The sequence below is a fragment of the Orcinus orca genome, chromosome 4 (genome assembly GCF_937001465.1).
Source record: "Orcinus orca chromosome 4, mOrcOrc1.1, whole genome shotgun sequence".
Classification (NCBI taxonomy): domain Eukaryota; kingdom Metazoa; phylum Chordata; class Mammalia; order Artiodactyla; family Delphinidae; genus Orcinus; species Orcinus orca.
In genome coordinates this window covers 52,926,656-52,950,872 of record NC_064562.1, presented here as the reverse complement: position 1 = coordinate 52,950,872, position 24,217 = coordinate 52,926,656, and the positions used below count along the sequence as shown (strand labels likewise).

General features: G+C 35.3%; 1 protein-coding gene across 1 annotated transcript in view; it reads left to right on the top strand.

Annotated features, from left to right (window-relative positions):
• AMBN (ameloblastin) overlaps positions 1-24,217 on the top strand; it is a 39,170-nt gene that overhangs the window by 10,339 nt on the left and 4,614 nt on the right. The window contains exons 2-6 of the mRNA XM_049708905.1: positions 17,029-17,085; positions 18,045-18,113; positions 20,818-20,868; positions 22,159-22,206; positions 22,698-22,808. Of these exons, the coding sequence (XP_049564862.1) occupies positions 17,029-17,085; positions 18,045-18,113; positions 20,818-20,868; positions 22,159-22,206; positions 22,698-22,808 (336 nt within the window). The remainder of the gene's footprint in view (positions 1-17,028; positions 17,086-18,044; positions 18,114-20,817; positions 20,869-22,158; positions 22,207-22,697; positions 22,809-24,217) is intronic.

The following is a 24,217-nucleotide window of genomic DNA, read 5'->3' as shown; positions in this document are numbered from 1 at the left end:
TTAGTTCTGTGTACGTCTGATTCTCCCACAAACTGTTAGAGAGGAAAGGGACCATGATTATTCAGCCTTGTAATCTCAGCATCAGAGCCCACTGCCTAGTTCACAGAAATCACCCAGTGGCTGTTTACAAATGACCAGATGGATGCATTTAATTAAATACATGAGGAGGATTCTGATTAACTATAGATCATGTGGAAGCAATTTAATAGGAATGAATGTAATTAAAAGTCACTGCAGCAGAGAAAATCCTGAAACGGAGGTTCCCAGAGTTTTACCTTCACATTCACATTACCATTTTGTTGTGACTTTCTGTCTCATTTTCAATCCTCTCCCCTGCAGAAACTTTCTCACAAGGTAACTCTTTGAAAGAGATCTGAAAGAAGATAGAGGTTAAGAAAAGATGAGGTCCAGTGGAGCCCTTGCATGGCAGGCGGCACAGGTTTGATCACTGGTCAGAGAACTAAGATCCCACAAGATGCGTGGCACGGCCCAAAAAGAAAAAAAATGAAACCCGTCTCGAGGTTAGAAAGCCTTTATCCTCCTTGAAAACTGGGAGGAACTCTATTTTATAGACTTCTTGTAAGACTAAATTTTGTAGACTTAGAAATAATTCTAAATGTCTAACCAAGTTTATTCTAGTTCACTTTACCACCTGTGCATCACCACAGAATCAGCATGTCCTATATTTTAAATGTATCATTTTATCTTAATAATAAAAGAATTCACATTTATTGTAGAACTTTTGAAAAGACAGATATTTTCAAATATTAAATCATCCATTTTCCTAACAAAAATGATCACTGTTTCTGTGTATTTCTTTCCAGTCTTTTCCCTATGCATCTATGTGTCTACAATTTTACAGAATTAGGATCATATAATGGAAATATATGGGGCTTTTTTCCAGTTTTTAAATTACAGTAATGGTTTAAAAAAAAAGAAGCCTATAACAGGGGTCTTTTCCATGTCAGGACTCCTCTTAAAAATTATTGAAGACCCCAAAGGGCTTTGTGGGTTAAAATTAGAATTTTTTGATATTTATTTATTAACTATTTTGGAATAACAATAACAAACCAATTACATGCTAACATAAACAAAAAAATTTATATGAAAAGTCACTACATTTCTCAAAACAAAATTTTAGAAAGAAATAATGAAATTGTTTTTTACATATTTGTAAATCTCTTTAATGTCTGACTTCATAGAAGATAGGGAGATTCTCCTATCTATTTCTGCATTCCCTCTGTTATATCATCCATCATGTAGCCTCTGGAAAACTCCACCATGCACTTGTGAGAGAAGAGAACGAGAGGGAAAAGGGCAGATAACATCTTAGAACTATTATCTTTGAAAGTTTTGAATTCAGGATGCCCAAAATGATCTTGGGACCCCTGGGTATCTCCAGACCATACTCTGAGAATGTGTAGTCCTGTGGACTGGATGTGGATGAGAAAATGTTAATGGGCCTCTCCCTTCAGCACAGATTCTGCTCCATGTACTCCAGGAACTCCACATTGGCCATATTATTCCTGGAAGACCCTAGAATGCCAGCCTTGGCTCAGTCACATCACAGTCTTGGGGCATGATAATTTGCACATGGACCACTGCACCTCTGGCCTCTCCACCACGATGGCACAGTGAATGACCAGAGTAGAGTCTCACCTAGGCAAGGGCTTATGACTGGAAGGACAAAAAAAAGTCATATATTATTTTTTACAATAAAAATTAAAATAAAGTATTCTCATTTTGAAAAATATTAATAATTCTTCAGCTAGAAATTTTAAAAAATTAAATAAATTAGAAAAAGGCAAGTCACAGGGACTTCCCTGGTGGCGCAGTGGTTAAGAATCCACCTGCCAATGCAGGGGATACGGGATCAAGCCCTGGTCTGGGAAGATTCCACAATCCGTGGAGCAACTAAGCCCGTGTGCCACAACTACTGAGCCCACATGCCACAATTACTGAAGCCCGCATGCCTAGAGCCCATGTTCCACAACAAGAGAAGCTACTTCAATGAGAAGCACACACACCATAACGAAGAGTAGCCCCCGCTCACTGCAACTAGAGAAAGCCTGTGCACAGTGATGAAGACCCAACACAGCCAAAAATAAATAAATAAATTTATATTTTTAAAAAAAGAAAAAGGCAAGCCACAAACACCGGTAGTGTCTAGCCAACATCACCTACTGAAGGAGCTCTTCCCAGTCAATCTTCAAAATTACAAACAATTTGTAAGGCCATCTCTAATGGGAAAGATGCAGGAGGTTGTGGCTAAGCAACTCCATGTATTCCAGGTCTAGTGACAAATCCACCATTTTGTTAGCTATATGTGCCAGACTAACTTAGTCTTTTGCCAGCTAACCTTATGTTCACAAAGAATTATGTGATTATGATTTAGCTTTTGATATAGGTCTTTCTATGGAGCAATAGTAAAGTGATCATGAATAGTCTGACCAGAGAGAGCTCTGCTGCTTGTTATAAATTAATAAAATAGTTTGGTTTTGACTGTTTTTAATATTACCATTGTGTCAAGAAGCTTATACAGAACAGGCCAAGAAAGGTATCTGACAGTCATAAGCCCTTCTGGTAGCTTCAAAATGCCTGCCAGACCCACTTCCCCTTCTAAAATTTCCTTAGTCATGCTTCATAACTTTCACCATACCTCCATGGACACAACTTATTGGACTAGGGATGGGTACTTTTTCTGGCCAACTGTCTATGAGTTGCCCTGACTCAAAAGTCCTGCCCAGTTCAGAGTTCCTATATGTAATGGTGACTAGTTAAATCAGTCATGTCCTCTCTCTTAGGAAATTTAGAGACTTAGGAAGAGGCAGTTAGTAAACCTAGTTAGCTGGATCATGAAAAGCAGCAGAGAACAGCTATGTTTCTGTAAGATGTCACAGCTACCAGAAGAGAAAGCTGCAGTGCCTGCTGAGTTGTGAAGCTGCTGGATACCAGAGCAATTACAAGGTATTGGATGACATTCCATCTCCATGAGGCCTGAAAATACATCTGTTCCTATTTCGCTTTCATTAAGTAAGAAGCACATTTTGTTCTTACAACTTATAACAGTGTAAGTCCCATTACATCATAAGCTGAATGAGAAAGTGGAAAGTCAATTTAGCCAAAGTCATCCTGCATGCTGCAGTGAAAAGTACTTAAGGTTTAGAGCAGGCTTCAAAAGCCAAAATGCCTACCCAGGCAAGGCAGGTAACATACATGAGTGAAGACAGACAGATGTAAGGGAAGTAAGGAGGGATGCTTGCCCTGTTAAAGGGAACAATTGCACCTTAACATTGGTTATAGTTACCATTCAGAATGACAGTATGAGAGAACTTAAGCTTTAAATGGCATAATGCATGTTCAATGCTTACTATATGTCCAGCACATTGCAAGACCTCATTAATATTCATTATTATTGTCTTATATCATTTACAATCATCATTAACAGCTACATATCTATAAGAATCATCTGGAGAAATGAAACTGCTTGGCAAATTTACATTTTCTAATTCCTTAATATATATTTATCTCACAAAAAGTTTTTGATCATACTCTTTAAAATGCTTCTCCAGTTTTACTGGTCTCTTAAATGGAAACCCTAAAATTTAAGGTATGCTGACTCTACCGATTTACTTTCTGTTGATTCATTTCTTTGGTTTTTGGAGGAAAGATAGTCCACTGTTTCTTGGTTTTTCTAGCCTATATTTTCCCTGGTAATTACCTCCATAGACACACTTCAGACATTGCCTATCAGGCAGAAATGTGAATTGAAAATAATGTGATTTTTTTCCAAGTTGGTTTAGGCCTTTAATCAGAGACTGCCAGTTCTGCCCAGCTCTTCCAAAACAAATCAGTAAGTTTTCTTGCCTTTGAAGGATTGGCACAAATGGCGAAATTTAGCTAAGAAACGAGTAAGGAGATACTATCTAAAAAAGCAGCATGGTGACACAACATACACACTTACAGAGCACTTACACCATAACTTACAATTCCAGGGTTTAGGTAGAAGATTGTCTTTTTGTTTTGTTTTGTTTTAATGTACAAGATCCCATAACCAAAATGAGAGTAATTGAGTCAAATGTGTCTAAGCTTCCTTCTGTTTTAACTACTATGAATTAATATTGTGAAATAATATTATGAATTAATATATAACATATTCAAAGCACTTCAAAGCTCAAAGTAAATAATGCTGATTAATATAATCCATTCAGATTCAGTTTCCTACTTAAGGACAGTGTGATATAGGGTAAACAGCATGTATGTAAACAGCTTATACAACTCAGTATCAAAAAAACAAACAACTCAGTTAAAAAATAGGCAGAAGACCTGCATAGATATTTTCCCAAAGAAGACATACAAATGGCTAACAGGCACATGAAAAGATGCTCAACATCTCTAATTATCAGAGAAATGCAAATCAAAACTACAATGAGATATCACCTCATAGCTGTCAGAATGGCTATCATCAAAAAGCCTACAAATAACAAATGTTGGAGAGGATCTGGAAAAACGGTAACCCTTGTATACTTTTGGTGGGAATATAAATTAGTACAACCACTATGTAAAACAGTATGGAGGTTCCTCAAAAAACTAAAACAGCACTATCATATGATTCAGCAGTTCCACTACTGTGTATATATCTGGAAACAAATGAAAACACTAATTTGAAAAGATATATGCACCCCAATATTCATAGAGGTACTATTTACAGTAGCCAAGATATGGAAGCAACCAAAGTACCCAACAACAAATGAATGGATAAAGAAGATATAATATATATATACAGTGGAATATTACTGAGCCATGAAAAAGAATAAAATTCTGCCATTTGCAGCAATGCGGCTGGACCTAGAGACTACTATGCTTAGCGAAATAAGTCAGACAGAGAAAGACAAATACTGTAGGATATCACTTATATGTGGAATCTCAAAAATAATACAAATAAATTATATGCAAAACAGAAACAGTTTCACAGACAGAGAAGACAAGCTAGTGGTTACCAAAGGGGAAAGGGAAGGACAGGAGCAAATTAGGAGTATGGTATTAAGAGATATGAACTACTATGTATAAAATAGATAAGCAGCAAGGATATATTGTACAGAACAAAGAATTTATAACCATTATCTTGTAATAACTTTTAATGGAGTATAATCTATAAAAATACTGAATAACAATACTGAACACTTGAAACTAATATAATATTGTAAATCAAATATACAAACAAACAAAAACAAAACCCAGCAATGTACAGATCTTGGAGTGATACTGACCTGAATTCAAATTCTGATATGCTTATCAGATATATATTTTTGACAAGTTCCTTAACCTCTCAAAGCCTGTATTATCATCTCTAAAGATGGGGACAATAAGGCTTCTTTATAAAGCTTATAAGAGAATTTCGTGAAATAACATAGAAAAAATGTCCATTGTCTATTATTTAGCAGACATTTAATAAATGTTACTTTCTTATTTCTATCCCATCTTCCCCCATCACAACATGAAGATCAATCCAATTTCACGTATATCTCAGAAAATATGAGAGAAGACTTGAGTGTCCTTAGACACAATACAGAAGGTTAAGGATCTTGCCTCTTACACCTTGAGTAAGGACAGATCTGTGCTGCCCCTTCATTTCAGGTAGATCTGTCTGGAGTGGCCAGAGTGAAAGATATTAGTTTATTTATTCACTAAGTCATTTATTCAACAAATATTGAACCCTGTAAGGTTGAGCTACATGTCTACAGCGGAAGAGCTGTGGACTTTTGGACCCAGACTAAATTGGAAATTTGACTCTACTATTTGCCTGCATGGCCTTGAGCAAATAGTTAAAGCTCCTTGATGCTCATTTCCATATCTAAACATTAGCGCTCATAATAATACCTGCCTCCGGGGGTTCTTATGAGGAATAAATGTAATAATATAGGGAAAATACCAGGAATAGAGTAAAAGTAGACCCTAACAGATAGCATTCACTTCCCCCCTATTCTATGCTAGATTTTATTATATCCTGGAAAGCACAGCTACCAGTCAAGAGATAATCACATCTTTCTGGTTTAAAGAGCAAATACATGTGCTTCATCATGTGTACTTCCTCTATTATTTTTGCTTACAGTTTTGTACCTCTCTGCACTTCTGTGTTTCAGCCAGAAATGCTGAGACAACAGTAGGAAAGTGACAGGATCTTCCTCTTGCCTGAATGAGAAATCCTGGCTGCTTTCTGGGAGAAGTTGTTCTTACATTTGCAGTCCAGTTGGTTTAGAGTCTTATATTTTTACATCAACCCAACATTACCTTCCTCTATCTAAAATTCAGTAAAATCCTCCAAACTCTTCATCCCTGGGACTCACATGGTCAGGATTTTTTTTTAATGATGTATCATTAAATGTGACGCTGTGAAATGCAGTGTCTCAGAGTCACAATAAGATTCCTCCGTCATTACTTTAATCCATCTCTCTCTAGAAATGGTTAAAATTTACTTCTCAATGATAAAATTAAATTTGAAAGAAATAATCATGTGAAACATGTCTTCATATACACTGTATAACCAATAATGCTCCATTTGTGAGGGTTATCAGAGAATGAGCTATTCCACGTATGTGAATTTCAGATAAATGAAGTTTGCAGTTGACCCACTACTATTTCACTCGCTCCAGCTTACTTAAAATGAGTTCTAGAAAGCAGAGAAGAAAATGGAGAAATATGGAGAAGCAGCGAAAGCCCATATTATGAATTCAGAGCAGTGTAGATAGCTTGACTAAAGAAGAACAGGAAGAAGAAGCCACATCCCAGTCCAAGGCAGAAAATGCTGCCAGAGCCCCTGTCCTCCTCCCTACCCTGCTTAGGGCAGACAGTGCAACACTATGGCCTATGGTCATTGGCAGGAGAGGTAGAACTACAGATGGCAAGCTGCAGAGGCCTGGAAAGACAAGCTTTGAAATTAGAAGTATCTTGAGTTGAAATTTTGTGTGGCTTTTTACTCTACTTATTGACCTAAAGCTGAAATATTTGAAAGAATTTGGTTTCAGGGGTCTTTGGGGCTTATTGAGAGCTTTGGGAGCACCTACAGGCCTTTGAAATGTGTCAAGAAGGGTCTCAGAAAAAAAAAGGTAATTCATTAATGGGGCTTGCTCTATGCTCCAGTTTTAAAAGAAAGGGAAGAAAAAAGGGTCTTTACACTGTCTTATGGTTTGTTAAGCCCGCTGTCCAGGGAAGGAAAGGAGATCATAATTCGAGACTACCAGAGCTGTGTATATCTATCAGAATTCACTGTGCTCACCCTAGAAACTGATAAGGGTAAGGAATTCCAACACATTTCATCATTTTAGAGGCAAACTCTATAATTTTACCTCTCTGCTTCCTAGACTAAAAGATAAAAACATAATGTAACCTGATTTTAATGACACGATGATCATTTAAAACTCCCTTTTCTATTTTAAGAGGGGCTTCTAAGACAGTGAGAAACATGATATTCTGTATAAAGCATCCTCAGCCTGTCTGATTTTTATGTTTTTGTTTTGTTTGTTTCTACCTTTGTTCTTAGTCTCAGCTATTATTTCTGGTGACTATGTGTTTCTAAATTTAGAAGTATTTCTCTTTCCTTTCTTATTTTCTTATGATCTGAAAATAATAAAATGATGATATTTATTTGAACTATAACTCAAATAAGAACAAAAAAGGAACTAAGAAAAATCTCTTATAAGCACATTGGCTTTAGGACTATGTGCTCTCTGTTTTAGTGGCTTTGAAGAGAATTTTTTGCTCACTTCTGAGTTCTTGAACATGTTCCAAATAGCTACATTTAAAGATAAATAACCCTTGAATTAAATGCACTAGATAAATATTACGCCACCCTTGCTGATTCCTTTCATTCTCTCACCCCTACATATACTCTAGCAGTAAATCCTACCAGAGTTACCTTGAAAAATATCCAGAGTCCAGCCACTTCAACTGTTACTATTGTAGCCCAAGCTGCCATCATCTCTCACCTGGATTATTGCAATCGCTCCTAACCTATACTATGCTTCTGCCTTTGGCTCCCTTCAGGCTACAGAACACAGCCAAAATAGTCCTATAAAGATGTTATCAGAACATGTTCTTCCTCTGTTCTAACCCCAATGATTTCCTTCTTCACTCAGAGTAAAAGCCAAAGTCTTTACCATGAACTATGAGATCCTCCATGATTTCACCTTCTATGATTTTTTCTCATTCAATCCTTTCCAACCAAACCTAGCCTCCATTACTTGTTTTTAAACACCAATGGAACCATCTCTCTGTGCACTGGCTATTTCTTCTGCCTGGAATACACTTTTCCCAAATATCCATATGGCCTTCTCTCTCACTTCTTTCCCAGATGACATCTTTACACTGAAACCTCCCATGGCCACCGTACCTAAAATTTCAACACATACCCTTCAACAATCCCTATGTTTCTTTCCTACTTAATGTTTTCCCCTTGGCACTTATCATACTACATATTTAACCTACTTACTGTGTTTATTGACAGTTTCCCCCACTAATAGGTGAGCTCTCTGAGGGTTTTTTGTCTGTTTTGTTCTCTTTCAAATCTCAATGCCTAGAACAATGCCTGGTACACATTAGATGCTCAGCCTGTTAAATGGGTAAGGGAGCAATTTTAACCTCTCATTTAAGTTGCAATAAAATTCAATCATCCAATTAATAATTATTCCTTTTTAATATTCAGCTCCTTTCCATTGAGGAATTTTTAATCTTTTGGTGCAATTTGACTCCAGTGTCAGAAAGATCTGGGTTGAATTCAGAGTGCTACTTACTAGTTGTGTGACTTGGGGCAAATTACTTAAATTGACTCAACTCATTTTCTAATCTATAAAACATTAACAGTAATAATAGTACCTGCCTGATGGAGCTGTTGTACAGAGGAAATGAAATAAATGGCCAGGATCTAGAACATAGAAAAGACTTAGCAAATATAATCTATTATTTTCATAAACTTTGAATTTTTCTTAATGTATGTATCCAAATATCAGATTTTTACATTATGGGGACCAAAAAAATTCAAAAGCTGAGATAAAATTTTCTTTTTCATGATACCATACTTTGGTTATAAGTAACTTACAAAAGAAGAGAAACTAATTTCTTCACTGTCCTAGGCATTTATTACCATATTAGTCTTCCAAAAAGAAAAACTAAGGTTCAGTATGTTTGGCATCATGATCACATCACATCCTACTAATCGGATACATTTTTCACTAGATTCCCTAGTATCATTTGACCTCAACATTTTCTTTCACCATCATGCAACCAGTTCCTTTCTTTTCATAAGTCATTCCTTCAATATGGAAGCATCTTTCACCTTATCTTCTATATTCTTTATCTGCAACCCTGGTTGTAAAACTCACTTTCTGCAAAAGCGTTTCTATGATTAAGCCTCTCCCATTCTAATAAACTCTTTATTTGACATCCCTTTAGCATTTGTGCTAAATCTATAATAATTTGCATTAACTTCATGTTTTCAGTGTACCAGACACTGTTCTAAGTACCTTAGACATTATTTTATTTACTCTATGTAGATTTCTTTATTTATACTCTGTTACAGATGAAGTAACTGAGGCATAGAATGCTGAAGTAACTTGCCCAAGACACACAGCTAGAAAGTCATGAATCTCTATCCCAACCTAACCACACTAACCCCAAAGCCCACATTTTCATCAGCTAAGCACTTTGTGTCCTATCTTCTTCAACATAAGATTTTTCATAATAAGGCTCACGTCAGCTCATGTATCAACGTTATGTAGGGTTTCTTCAACTAGACTGTAACACTTTTTTTTTTTTTTGCGATACGCGGGCCTCTCACTGTTGTGGCCTCTCCCATTGAGGAGCACAGTCTCTGGACGCACAGGCTCAGCGGCCGTGGCTCACGGGCCCAGCCGCTCCGCGGCATGTGGGATCTTCCCGGACCAGGGCACGAACCCATGTCCCCTGCATCGACAGGCGGACTCTCAACCACTGCGCCACCAGGGAAGCCCTAGACTGTAACACTTTTGAAAAAAAGGAGCTTGAGTGTCTTTCTTTACCATCATTAAATTTAATATGTAGTCTGTTCATAGTGAGCCTTTAATAAATGCTCTTTAACAAACTCAGCAGTTAAGTAACTAGCACAAGACATGCTTCCTGCCTTGCTTTCCAATTATGTATGCAAGAAGCTTCTCCTGGGTAGGGTAAAAACAAAACACCACTTCTACTATAAAACTAACTTTATGCCATCTTGTAGGGTCACTGTGTGTAGACATGAAGTCACTGTATTGGTTTGTGGTCAACTCTCATTCTTCCAAAAGTTCTTCTGAAGTGGCTTATAATGGGTATCAACTGGCAGATAATAATCCAGAAAAATACAAATGAATCACCATTTTTAACATACAAAGCAAGTGGGTGTGTTACTTGACAATCTACCAAGAACTACTGTACCCATTACACATATTTCTGTCACAAATTCCTTTGTTTGTAAAGGACTAATGACAAATTTGTTCATCATCAGAGTTTCTAAGTATGTGACTTTGGAATCCACCATGCAAAGAAAGGAAAGTGGGGCAGAAAATGAGCTCAACCTGACTCCAATAAGTATATATGAAACATACTATGTGAGAAATTACTATAAAATATAAACTCTTTACATGGAAGGCATTTTAACAAATATTTTTTAAATGTCTATCAAAAAGTTTACATCAAACATGGCAAGAGATTAATTTGTATGTTATATAAGAGTTTCATAATATATGCTCAGCGATATATATATAAAACACAAATTGATAAGAATATCAATTTCCTTGTGGCTAATAAGCAAATACATGAACAATTTACATAAAGTAGAAGTATAGTTAGAAAATAAATACAGGAGGAAAATATTTCACCTTGATAATGATCAAAGAAATATAAATCAAAACCCCAAGTTATCATCACAAGAAAAAAAATACATTGTAACCATGTATGGTGACAGATAACTAGACTTATTGCAGGGATTATTTCACAATATAAACAAATATTGAATCACTATATTGTACACCTGAAACTAGTATAAAGTTATGTGTCAATTATACCTCAAAAAAAGATGAAATATTTTATTTATTTCATCATAAATATTTATGATGAAATAAATAGGCTTTATGCCTATTAAGCTATGGGGAAAAATTAATTAGATGAACAAATTCTGGCAAGTGAACTGGTATACATAAATTACTGATAACATATAAACTTGGATAATTCAGCAATACTTAACAAGAGTCATAAAAGAATGCATACTTTTAACTAGTAATCCTATTCTGGTAAATTATACTAAGAAAATAATTAAAATATAAATTATTAAAATATTTATAGTGAAAAATTAGAAACAATCAAAAGTCAAAAAGTAGGAGTCTTGGGACTTCCCTGGTGGCGGAGTGGTTAAGAATCCGCCTGCCAATGCAGGGGACACGTGTTCGAGCCCGGGTCCAGGAAGATCCCACATGCCACAGAGCAACTAAGCCCGATGCCACAACTACTGAAGTCAATGCACCTAGAGCCCATGCTCCGCAACAAGAGAATTCACCACAATGAGAAGCCCGCGGACCACAAAGAAGAGTAGCCCCCGCCCACCACAACTAGAGAGAGGCCACGTGTAGCAATGAAGACCCAATGCAGCCAAAAATAAAAAAATAAATAAATACATTTAAAAAAAGGAGTCTTAAGCACCAATTTGAGAAGCTATTACCCAAGCAACTTAAAATACAGTATTTATACCTACATATTAATATAAAGCATAAAGCCCAATACAAAATTATACTTACACTACAATCATAACTATGATAAATATGAATTTAACATGAATAAGTACTGTAAGAGAAAAAAATAAAAACGGTAAGGTAGTAAAATTCTGTCTAATTTGTTTCTCTTTTTTATTTATACAATCATTATCATAGTCACCTTATTTTTCTGGTTATTGTTCTTAATTATGAAACAAACAGAATCCAACAAAAATACTATTTTCTAATATTTTGCAGTTTTCAAAACAACTTTGACTATTAGCAAGCAAAAATAATTCAAATTTGACTCCTATGCTGTAGAACTATATGGTAATAATGTATCAATAGATTTCACAAAAATTTATTATCCAAATTTTGTAAAAATTAAAAATCAGTTATAAACATTAGCCTAAACCAGCATGACAATGAGCCTTATAAAACACTAAGCACTAGCAATCAATATGGGTGGCCTAGCAGTCAGGAGCATGGTCTTTGGAGATTGACTCCAGTCATGCTACTTATTAACTCTGAAGGACATAGTACCTTTTCTAAAGTCCAGTTTTCACAGTACTTATCTCATGAGGTGATTAATGAAGATGATTTAAGATAAGGAATATAAAGCACAGCGCCTAGTGCATGGTAAATGGTGGTTGATAAAAATAAGCTATTCGTATAATAATTTTTTATTTTTTTAACTTTTTATTTTACATTGGAGCATAGTTGATTAACAATGTTGTGTTAGTTTGGGGTGTACAGCAAACTGATTCAGTTACACATATACATGTACCTATTCTTTTTCAAATTCTTTTCCCATTTATGTTGTTACATAATATTGAGCAGAATTCCCTGTGCTATACAGTAGGTCCTTGTCGGCCATCCATTCTACATATAGCAGTGTGTACATGTAAAATAAGCTATTAATATTATATACTGTAGACTTTAGTGTAAGATCCATAAACCCTTTATTATTGCTTTTATTATTCAACATACAAAATCAGCTTTAAAAATTGGCCTTCCCTGACGTGATAATACCCTCTGCCTTTGTTTCCTTCCACTAAAGTCTAATGCCTGACACTCCATCAGATTCTTTCCCTGGAACACTTAATATTTGACAGTTCACTCAGTCACCAGCTATTGACTGAGCATATTATCAAAGCTTATCCTTCTTTCAAGGCTCAGCATGAATCTATTCTCCTCATACCAGACCCCAAAGTCCCAAAGTATTTCTCCAACCTCAAAAATTTTATAGCAATCTTCTACAGCAGGGTTTCCCAACCTCACCACTGTTGACATTTGGGGCTTGATAAATTTTTTTGGTCAGGTGGAGGGGCCTATGCTGTTCATTGTAGGATATTTAGCAGCATCTCTGGCCTCTACTCACTAGATGCCAATAGCAAATCCCTCCTTCCCCATTCCCTGCTACAAATTGTGACAACCAAAAATACCCCCTGACCCCCTAGACATTTCCCTGAGGGGTAAAATCATCCCTGACTGAGAATCACTGTTCTGTAGCATTCTTATTTTAGCAGTTAATCCATGTGGGGCTATGCTTTTTGATATTATGTGTGCTTTTTAACTAAATTATTGTTGGTTTGTTATATGTTTTATTAACTATTTTTGTGTATCTCTCTTCTTTGATTAAATACTTGATAAATTCCTTACAGACAGGTGTGTTGTACTTCTCTGTATTTGAAATGATTGGTCCATGTCATCTGCCATGGATGATTGATTCATTTTAGCATAGTGCATAAGAAGCAAGTGTCCACATTCTGGTTTCACCACTTATTTGATTGTCACTTCGGGCAATTCATCTCTCTATAGATCAGTTTCATCATATATAGAAAGGGGAGAAGAGTATCTTCTTCATAAAGTTCTTACGAGAATTAAATAAATTAATACATGTAAAACTCTAAAATAATGCCTTCTCATGGTAAATACTATCCAAATATTACCTATTATAATGTACATAGAACCAAAAGGTGCAACATAGTAGAATGGATGATTTCTGTTCTCACAGGAATGTTTTATATGGTTGAAAAGACATGAAAACCATACCCAAAATTTAGAGGCCCACATGCAAAGTAAAATGTGAAGTGTATACAACAAACAGTCACCATGTAGTGTACGAACAACTGACAAGTGACTGACAATTATTTGGAATTCAGGGAAGAGAAAATCACAGAGGAATGGAATGGTGGGGGAAGGAGTCACAGAAGAGGTAAAATTTGAGTAGAACTTTAAAAACAAGTTGTGAAGAGATGAGAAAAGAGTCTCGGCAGAGAGGAAGTTTCATCCAAAACGCAGGAAGAGAAAAACCAGGGCATAACTGGAGAGAATGACTAAATAATTCTGGCTAGAGTAGAAGGTTGAAAGGACAATATGTAAAAACAAAGCAAAAATCAAAGTTCATATTTTGTCACATGGAATCAACATACAAAATCATTTCTATACATTTTAGTTAATTGTTACAGTTCCCACTCGTGGCTGGAACAGCCACACCAAGGCCCACAGTTCAATATGAAGCATATTTTCAGCATATATGTTTCTTTACTTCAAGAAGAAGAATAACTCATGGTCGTTGAACATTTTCTCCATATCAGAGAGCATGCTAAGCACTATATTCTATTTTAGTATTCTGTTCAGTATTCTATTTAAATTAAATGGAATTAATGCTGTCCTATGGTATACCACACTTCACAGATGAAATTACTATATGAAAATATTATATATATTCGAGTTGAGTAGCTCACCCAGTGTCGCATGATCAGTGTGACAGAGGGGATTTAAACAGCTGTGCTCTCAGCTACTATAATTATTAACATTGTCCACAGGGTCTTCTTTCTCTAGATTTTTCTTTATAACTTTTTCTGTGGCATGTGTCCCCTCAGGTGTTCAGATTTTCTGTTATTCTGAGGTTTTTTATTTTTGCTGGACACAGAATTTTTTAAATTGGGACTCTGGTTGTTCTTTATATAGGTACTGTCTTGACCAACATTACATACTTTCCATCAGCTGTAATTACTTCCTTAAAACCTATAATCACTATCAGAAATGCATTCATATACTCATAATAATTTCCAGATTTTTTGTAATTAAAACATTTTGCATAGCATATATTAGGAATATTTACTAACTTTCCCAGTAACGTAAGCCAAAAATAAAAAACTGTACTGGATACAAAATGAGACTAACTTCAACTGATTACAACAATCATTATTATTATACCCATGTGTCTCACATAAAGTGGGAGATATGATTGGAAGGTGAATTAAAATGTTAATTTGACTGTCTAGTTACAGAGGGTGGATTTTACGTTATAGCCTTAGGGATACTTTAAATGTTTTTGAGTGTGGCAGTGAAATGCTGAAACCAATATTTTAGGAAGATAAATTTGGTGTTGGTATGCAGGAAACTGAAGGAAAAAGAAACTAATGGGCAAACATCTAGAAGACAACAACCCCAGGACTGACTATGAAGGATGTTTTAAAAAGGTAAAAGCAACATTACTTATGATGTATTGGATATTTGGCTTAAGAGTAAGGCAGAACATGTGAGTGCTACCAAAATTATGATCACGCTCATAAACCATAAAAGACACGTACACACACACACACATTTCCCCGTTTAGCTGTCAACTAGGAAACTTAATCCCATAGGTTTAGCAACAACTTCCATGAAGAGGAAATGCCTTCCATCAGGTCCCTCCTCTACATCCTTGGAGCTCATGGACCTAACCACCAAAACTTCTCCTATAACACACGAACACACACTATGTCTTCATGGTCACATGTTTCATGTAGTTTCTCCTACACAAAGGACAATCAACCTATTTATTAAGCACCCACTGTATGGCAGCTGTTGTGTCTTGATCGTTTCACCAAATCTTCAAAATAAGCCTATGGTAGGTAGTAAATGATTATTCTTATATTACAGAGGAAGAAAGTGGAGCTCAGAGAGATTAACGGACTTGATCAAGCACCACAGCTGGAGTAAAGACAGCGAGAGAGAGACGAGAGACCAAAAATAATACTTATCATTTCATTAACATTTTGTTATTTACAAAACATATTCACAATCTTTATTTCCTTGCCCCCTAAAATAATTCTCTTATCAATGGGAAATGGAGTTTTTCAGGGACAGCTTCTTAGATAACACTATTTGAAGCTGTTAGGCCTAACTTAGGTATGAAGAAATCTTTCTCCTAAAATACCAGCTTCCTAAATGTTCCCTGTAATTTGCAAGATTTCTACTTCCCTAAGGAGTATACTTACTCATCCTTTCTCAAGAAACTAATCTTAAATGTTTATCCCTACCACATCTGAAATCATATCTTTGGAAAGACAAAGAGGGGCAGAGAAATAACAAAAGCAGCTAAAGTTCAATCCATATCTAAGACATGCTTATTTGTTCACAGAGAAAACTCCATTCATGTTGATGTTGGCCTTTTAAGTGACATGAATATGACTTACTAACCTGGCTTGATACTAAATGCCTGAAAATTGTTCTATCTAAAGAGTGAACTGAGAGTAGTGCCCGTGGACTTGATTGGTTCATGGAGAATGTCCTGATTTATGTCTCCCTCCTCCCAAAGAATATGCACTAAAAGTTTACCTGAGGTGATTATTTCAGCAGGTCCAACTGAAATTTCTTGCAAAAGTTTGGCTATCTCTAGTCTATAATCTTCAGATACGAAAATATCTAGGAAATTCTGAGGAAAAAATCATAACATATTCATTATCCATCTAATATTTTCATCCTCGCTTCTAAACCCAGAAAGTTATTTTAGTGTTTCCTTCTAGATTGTGTGTATGTTGGGAGAAGGGAGGAGCGTTACTTTTACCACAACAAACATGAAAGTGAGAATACTAGCACTTGGTCACTAACTTTACCTGAAGATAAAAACCTGCACAAAACAAATAAGGGTTTATTTTGCCCCTATTTTACATATATTTCCCCCAGCTCACCAAAACCATTGTCTTCAGAGTTTATGTTTATTATTCCTTCAGTGTCTTCTCTGCAATCAAGTTCTCTGAATAAATACAGGGGTTGAGTTACAATTAAAAATAATGAGACTCTACTGGGCCAATGTCCTTGCATGAAATAAAAGGGTGTGGGCTAATTGCAGGAGCAGAGTTGTGATTTTTTCCCCCCATTTAGCTTTACTTTGATTGGTGGATTGGCACTTTAAATAAAGGTTTCAGGTCTTCCCTGAATGAGGGATACAGAGTGAGTCTCAGGCACAGTCCAGAAAAAAATTTTAATCTTCTTTTCTTAGAACTATCTTGGTTGGCATCACCAGGCCCTGAGAGCACAGTGCATGCCAGCATTGAAGGTAAAATGTGATTTTATGATTTCCATGTGATTCCTGTTCTTTTTTCCTATCTCCAGGCAGCTTTTATAAAGAGGATTTATCTTCATTTGTCACCAGAAGCTGAATAATAGCTTATTGTGAAACATTATTAGCATGTTCCAGAGGAGACCTGCTTAATACCCTTTCAGCTAAGGACAAAAAGACTTGCCTATAGACTTTTTTTTACTATTTATGATTGTTAGTGACAGTACCTAATTTGGAAAAGTATTAGAAGTTGAGCAAATCTCTTGACTAGTCAGATTTCTGTTCATGTGAGAGTAAAGTGCCTTCTGGACTTATAGAATAAACTGAAGAGATAATTCATTTTAGAAAGAGGAAAACTCAATTTTGAGACATATTTTCCACTAATATCAAAGGAAATTAAAATATTTAGTTAATTTTTATTTTTAAATGATAATTATTGGCATGGTTTCCTGGCTAACCTAAACATAGCATAGTATACCCTTTATATCTGCATATAAAGGTTTGTTATGAAATGACTGTTGGTTGTATTACATTTAAAATGCATTTCAAAATTTATTCTGGAGGGAAACAAAGTAAAAATTCCTGTGAATCATACTTAATAGACCAACATTTCACATAGTGGAACATTTCACATTTAAAATTTTAATGAATTTAATTTAATTCATTTTCATTTATGAAATGAAATTAAATATTCATGGAAGTGTTCCCACATGTTCATTTAGGTGGTAGCTCTGTAAAAAAAGTACTTAGAAATTTTTTAATTGCTTGTCAATTCATTCCAAAAACTAATAAATAAAAATCAGTTGTTTAGCAACATTTATCTGTTTTGGTTTTGTTTTATTTTGTTTTGAACCTAGTCGTTTTGGAAGAGCAAAGAGCTCATGGAAATATTGTCTTTTAGCCATTCTGAAATAAAAATTCATCCGATTTGATTCTCCAATGCAACTCTGTTTCAGATCCCACTTTTCAAAATGAAGGACATGATACTGATCCTGTGCCTCCTGAAAATGAGTTCTGCAGTGCCGGTAAGTCAGTCTTCTAGAGGGTACCCTAGTAGAGACATTGCCAGACACCAAACAACACTGAAGGAAGTGGCTGAGTGTCCATAATTGGACTCATTGGGATTAATCCAGTGGTATCTTCCTACTGAGTCAAAAGTCAGGTGCCCAGATGTCAGCCCTTATAATCCAAAAGCAGTAAGCCATATATAAAATTTTGTTATACAAAAAGATATTTTAAATTTTCCAAAGACAACTTCTACATCTTATTCCATTCACTCAAAGTTAAAAGATGTATGTGGTCTCCAACAATGTCACAGCACAAATTTATTATCAATTACCTGCAACCATTATGAAATCAAAATGGAAAGAGGAAATTTCTCCAAAAAAGTAAAGTACGTTTTCTTCTTCATTTTTAAAAGAACAACATTAGCCAAATTACTATGGTTACAAAACTGAGCTAAGTAATTCCATTTGAAGCTAGTAATTAACCAACAAATTTGTCTTTTAGGGAGATACTGTGTGACTAAGCACTGAAGTTTCTTAAATTAAAACACGCCATGCAGTGGGCTACTTGTATGTTACAGTCCTGCACCTGGTACATTCCATCATATATTGAGATGATTTCATATGAATACAATCCTTTGAGCACTGAACTACTCCAGCAAATATCATGTGATTCTGTTTACATGAAGACATTATTCAGTTGCTTCATGCATTTGACAAATATTGACCGAGCACCTGCAGTGTATCCAGCAATGTGCTGGCATTGGAGATGTGAAATTAAATGTGACGTGGTCTCTTGTCTTGAGGAGCTCATAGGTGGTCTTAAATGAACTTTAAATAGTTAAGTTCCTTGAGACAAAGGAGTAGCCATTTGAGCTTCTTAAAGTTAAAACATTTCAAAAAAGGGGGATGAAAACTGACTGCTAGGATGAAAACCTCCATTTTACAGATAAAAAGAGTTTCTTTTACATTACTCAACATGAATTTTAAATGAAAGAAAAATTAAAGCTGCCACCTTAGCTTACCTTTGTATGATACTGACATTGGGGTCACCTCAGCCATCCACCATCAGTCTAACACCTTAACACTCTTGGAACTTACAATGGTCCACACCTGTGTCAGTCAGGTCCACTCTGAGCAAGAGGACAATGGCTTAAGATTGCCAACTGCCAAATCAGATGTTCTTCTCCTTTTACTTCCTCCTGGGAAAGATATCCTCTGTCTATCTGCATTTCTGTAAATATTGCTCATTAATTCATGACTTGGATCAAATAGAAACAAAGTATACTTTGTCCTGTAGTTGAATCTATCCCAGTTACCTTACTTTTGTACTGACTAATAGGAGGAAAGAAGGCTCTACTCTCACATCCCCTCAAATTCCAAACAATTTTCTCACCACACACATACACATATCACTCTTTTTGTCTACAAAGGTAACCTCTTTCTCTACTTGGAGTATTTGCTACACATTTATAACTCCTTCCCTTCTATCCACTTGCAAAACTGCATTATTTGAAGAAATTTGCACCATGACCCAGAAGGTGGGATTTTACCTGTATAAAAATGTAGGATGTGGAGACAAATAACATATGCTCAGAAAAATATTCCTGAACTTCCTCACAAAGGAAAAATAATCCCAATATATTTCGTGAAGACTCCAAAAATACCTGTGGTTTAAATGAAGGAAGTAAGGCATTAAAACCCCTTGACCCTAGATGTAAGAATATCCAAAGAACAAAAAGCCCTTAAAATCCAATTTACTCTAATTGTTACTCTTCTCTTCCATTCTCTGGTTTTTTCCCCCACTTGTATTCATGCATATTAATAAGGATTGGCTTAGAAAGGAAAATATCTTACAGTTTAAAAACCTAGCTGTAAATATAGCTATATTTTTTTAACAACTTTTAAATGAACACAGTAAGTATAATAGTACTTGGTACTAGAATACCTTTTATTTCAGAAAAAATGCCTTTTATATGATCCCAAAAATATAAACACAGATCAACAGGTTTATACATAATCTTTCACAATAAAAATAAAAACAAAAAAAGAAGAAAAAACATTTTAAAAATAATAATCTTTCACTAAAGATGATGGAGGATTTGTTGAAGCCCTTTGAATGGGAGGCAAGTTAGGTTTTACACATGGTTTTGCCGAATGCCATGATCCCACACCACGTTCCACAAACCAGGTATGTAGATTTGTCAAACACACAAGAAAACTGAGTTCGAGTTTGTTCCCTTTGCTTTTCTATGTGATAATATTTAAGTTGAGTTATTAGTTTTCTATTTTGTTTCTTTTACTTCTCATCTGTTTTCAACATAACTTTCAAACTAAATCAAATTTTGCTTTTAAAGCAATATAGCATTAAGATGTAGATAAAGGGTAGATGATTCATGTGGGAGCAAACTTTTTAAATATTAGGAATTCCCTGGCGGTCCAGTGGTTAGGATTCCATGCTTTCACTGCCAAGGGCCTGGCTTCAGTCCCTGGTCAGGGAACTAGGATCCCACAAGCCATGCGGTGCAGCCAAAAAAATAAATATTAATATTATGTTAATACTCCAAACAATTTAAGTTCTTCTTCATTCTACCCAAAAGCTCAAGTCATTTGGGTAATAAACCAATATTAGCTGGCCCTTATGTATATGTGTGGCTTTCTATTTTCAGTGTGTAATGAAGTTTCTCATCAAAGAAAATTCAAAATTATTTTTATTTCCATTTAGGTGTTTCCTCAGCAACCTGGGACACCAGGCATGGCTAGTTTGAGCCTTGAGGTATGTATTGTTAGAGTATTTACATATAATCTTTACATTGGTATGTTCTTCATAAGAGAAATACATGGGCTGTTTCTCAGTTTTCCTGGCCAGAAGTCAGTGGCTGTCTTCCTGCGCAGTTCTAGAGAAGTTTATGACATTTATTAGAGCCTCATCTTATAATTTTACTGCAATTTTAAATTTTCAGTTGTTTTGGTCTTTAGAACGTCATCTGTGTGTGATCAAAGCAGTACTAATATTTAATACCTAATACATATATATACATTAATTGAAACACATTATTCTGAAGTCACAAATGGCTTATACTTAGTTCCTTCTCCATATAGCATATGATAAAGTTCCCATGAGGAAAGTTTATCTTACAAAATGTAATTGTTTATGAGGACTGTAAATAGCATTAACACTGTACTATAGTGCCTCCTGCATAGCCTCTGTCTGTCTTATTGCAGTTCTTATACCTAACATATACTCTGTCTAGAAAACCCCAGCAAAATAGAAATGTTTCAGATATCAGTAAAAAATATAAACAGTTATGAATAGAAAAATATTTATGAGATTACAAATTTTTCACAAGGCCTTGCAAAATTTATTTATATCATGACAGTCTGAGGGCAATCGATACTTTGTGCTAGAAGCTTATTTCAAAATGAAGCTAATTTCACTGAGTTTTGATTTTTTTTTCTTACTTTCTAGCTTAAACTTAACGCAAAGCACTCTAAACTTCTTCCCAGGAAAAATGAAATTGACTTTCTGTTGAATTGGCAGCATTCTTGACCATCTATCTAGATACTTACTATTTTCCCCAGTGTTTTTTATATTTATTATTTTGAGAACTTTTACTTGGGAAGGAGGTAGGGTTGTTTTGTTTTAATTTGCTTGGTTTGTTTGCCTGTTTTTTCAAATTCCTCTTCGGGTTGGATTTATAAAAGGCAAAGTAAGTTAAATGGGGGAAAAAAGAGTCAATGAGACAATGCCCTCGTGATTATACTGATATTTCAATTCAATGAACTATTTTCCCATGTTTCAATATGACCTCCACTTAAATGATATTTTCTCTCTTTTAATTAATGATGAAAAGCAAGCTCACTATTTTAATAGCAATGATAACAACAATGGCAGAATCACATTTAACCTTTCTACTTTTTAGTGATGATTTGTGTCTCTTATTTTATTCAAATTGACCCACCCCAAACTTTGTGCTAATACTACCATATGTTGAAAATCAATTGTGTCATACACAAAAGGAACATATGTGAAAAACACTAACCCACATTTTTTTTTCCTTGATAGACAATGAGACAGTTGGGAAGTTTGCAGGGATTAAACATGCTTTCTCAGGTAACCTTATTTTCAAATAATTCTTATTGCAAATATTCATGGTGTTGGTGGTAGTGATATTAGCAGCAGCACTGTAATTCATAAAATTTGTTCGTGAATAAACAATATCCTAAATACTGAAAAAGCAAATGAGTAATTGAGATAACCTAAAACAAAATAAGGACCTAGGATGGGATGGTAGGAGAAAATAAAAATAATGTTGAATTTTCTTTAGTAAGAAAAAAATTCCTTTTTGTATTATTAATTTTATTATGCAGCCCAAAATATGAATGCTTAAAAAAGCAAAATCTCAAAGAAGTTTATGGGAATATGTCAGATTGGCTTAGAATAAAAAGCAAGTCTATTGGAAGACTTAACCTAGCCACATTAAATTAACCAATAACACTCTAATTTTTGCTATTTCTACACTTTTTTTGGATTTTTTAGAAAATGGAAACCAAGTTTAAGAAAACACTGAAATATAAGCATACTTTTTTTCTCCATGTCTTTAGTATTCAAGATTTGGCTTTGGGAAATCACTTAATTCTTTGTGGATGCATGGTCTCCTCCCACCACATTCCTCTTTCCCGTGGATGAGACCAAGGGAACATGAAACTCAACAGGTAAGTTAATTGCATCAATGTGTCTGAAACTTCAAGCTTTAAAATATTCTCCTGCTTGCCTTCTCTAAGTTGTCATATAGTAACCACAGACAGGTAACAGTAATGAATAAAACATTTTCCAAATAACAATAAATCAAAACCTATAACTGTTTTTAGTACTTAGGAAAATTTAAAATAAAATGGTCCAAATTTTCAACCCATTTGTATACTTACTTCAAATAGGAAGATATGGCTTCCAAAACATAGATACCTATGTTAAAGATATGAACAATAAATAAACTAGCCTGAAAATGAAAGCAGGCTATATCCTGGAAAATTCTGATTTCAGTCAAGATTCCTTAAATAATTACTAAAAGACACATTTAAAATGATGCCAAACATTCCTAGTTAAAACATCATAGGGCTTCCCTGGTGGCGCAGTGGTTGGGAGTCTGCCTGCCGATGCAGGGGACACGTGTTCGTGAGCCAGTGCGGGAAGATCCCCACATGCCGTGGAGCAGCTGGGCCCATGAGCCATGGCCGCTGAGCCTGCGCGTCCGGAGCCTGTGCTCCGCAACGGGAGAGGCCACAGCAGTGAGAGGCCCGCGTACTGGAAAAAAAAAATCATAAACCCTAAGCAATTAATAAATACATCAATCAGTTAATCATTATTTATTAGATACCTAACAAATACATAAACCAAATGGTAGATTGGAAATGAAAGTGAAGGTGTTTAAGAATGCCTTCAAAGCTTACAAAATTTCACATCTGATTAGGGGATAAGACAAGACAACATATTACAGGGTGCTAAGTTGTGAGGTATAAGTAATGAATGAGGTACAAGTAATGAAAGCCCAGGAGTTTAGAGATGGGCAATGGTTGAAGAGATGAAGCACAGCCAGATTGTTGTGAGACTTCTTTTTTGTTTATTTTTTGTTTTTTTGTTTTTTTGTTTTTAAAGCCACATTTAGTGGGACAGTAAATTATGTTAATGGTGATTCTTTCTCCACTTGATTATTTCCAAAATGAACTCATGATGTAAGAATTTGATTGGTATTTTATTTAATTACCCTTTCTCCTTTCATTAACTCAAAAAATATATTATCTAACCTGTGCCAGTCACTTATTAGGACCTATGTTAAGTCCTGGGGCTATAAAGATAAATAAGACATTATTCTCTGTCAGCTGACCAAGGGACCAAGCTTTATCAGGAGTAATTGTAATCCAGTGAGAGAGTGTTAAAATAGAGATACATAGAGGCAGCTGTGGGAACCCAGAGGACGAAACGGCTCAGTCTACCCAGAAGTTCATATAGCTTTCCATCTTCATGCGCAGTCATAGTCCCAAAGGAAGTAGGGGAGGTAAACACCTACCAGACTGCTCCCAAAAACACTGACTTTAAGTGAATCAGTGCTTCCTATGGAACACAT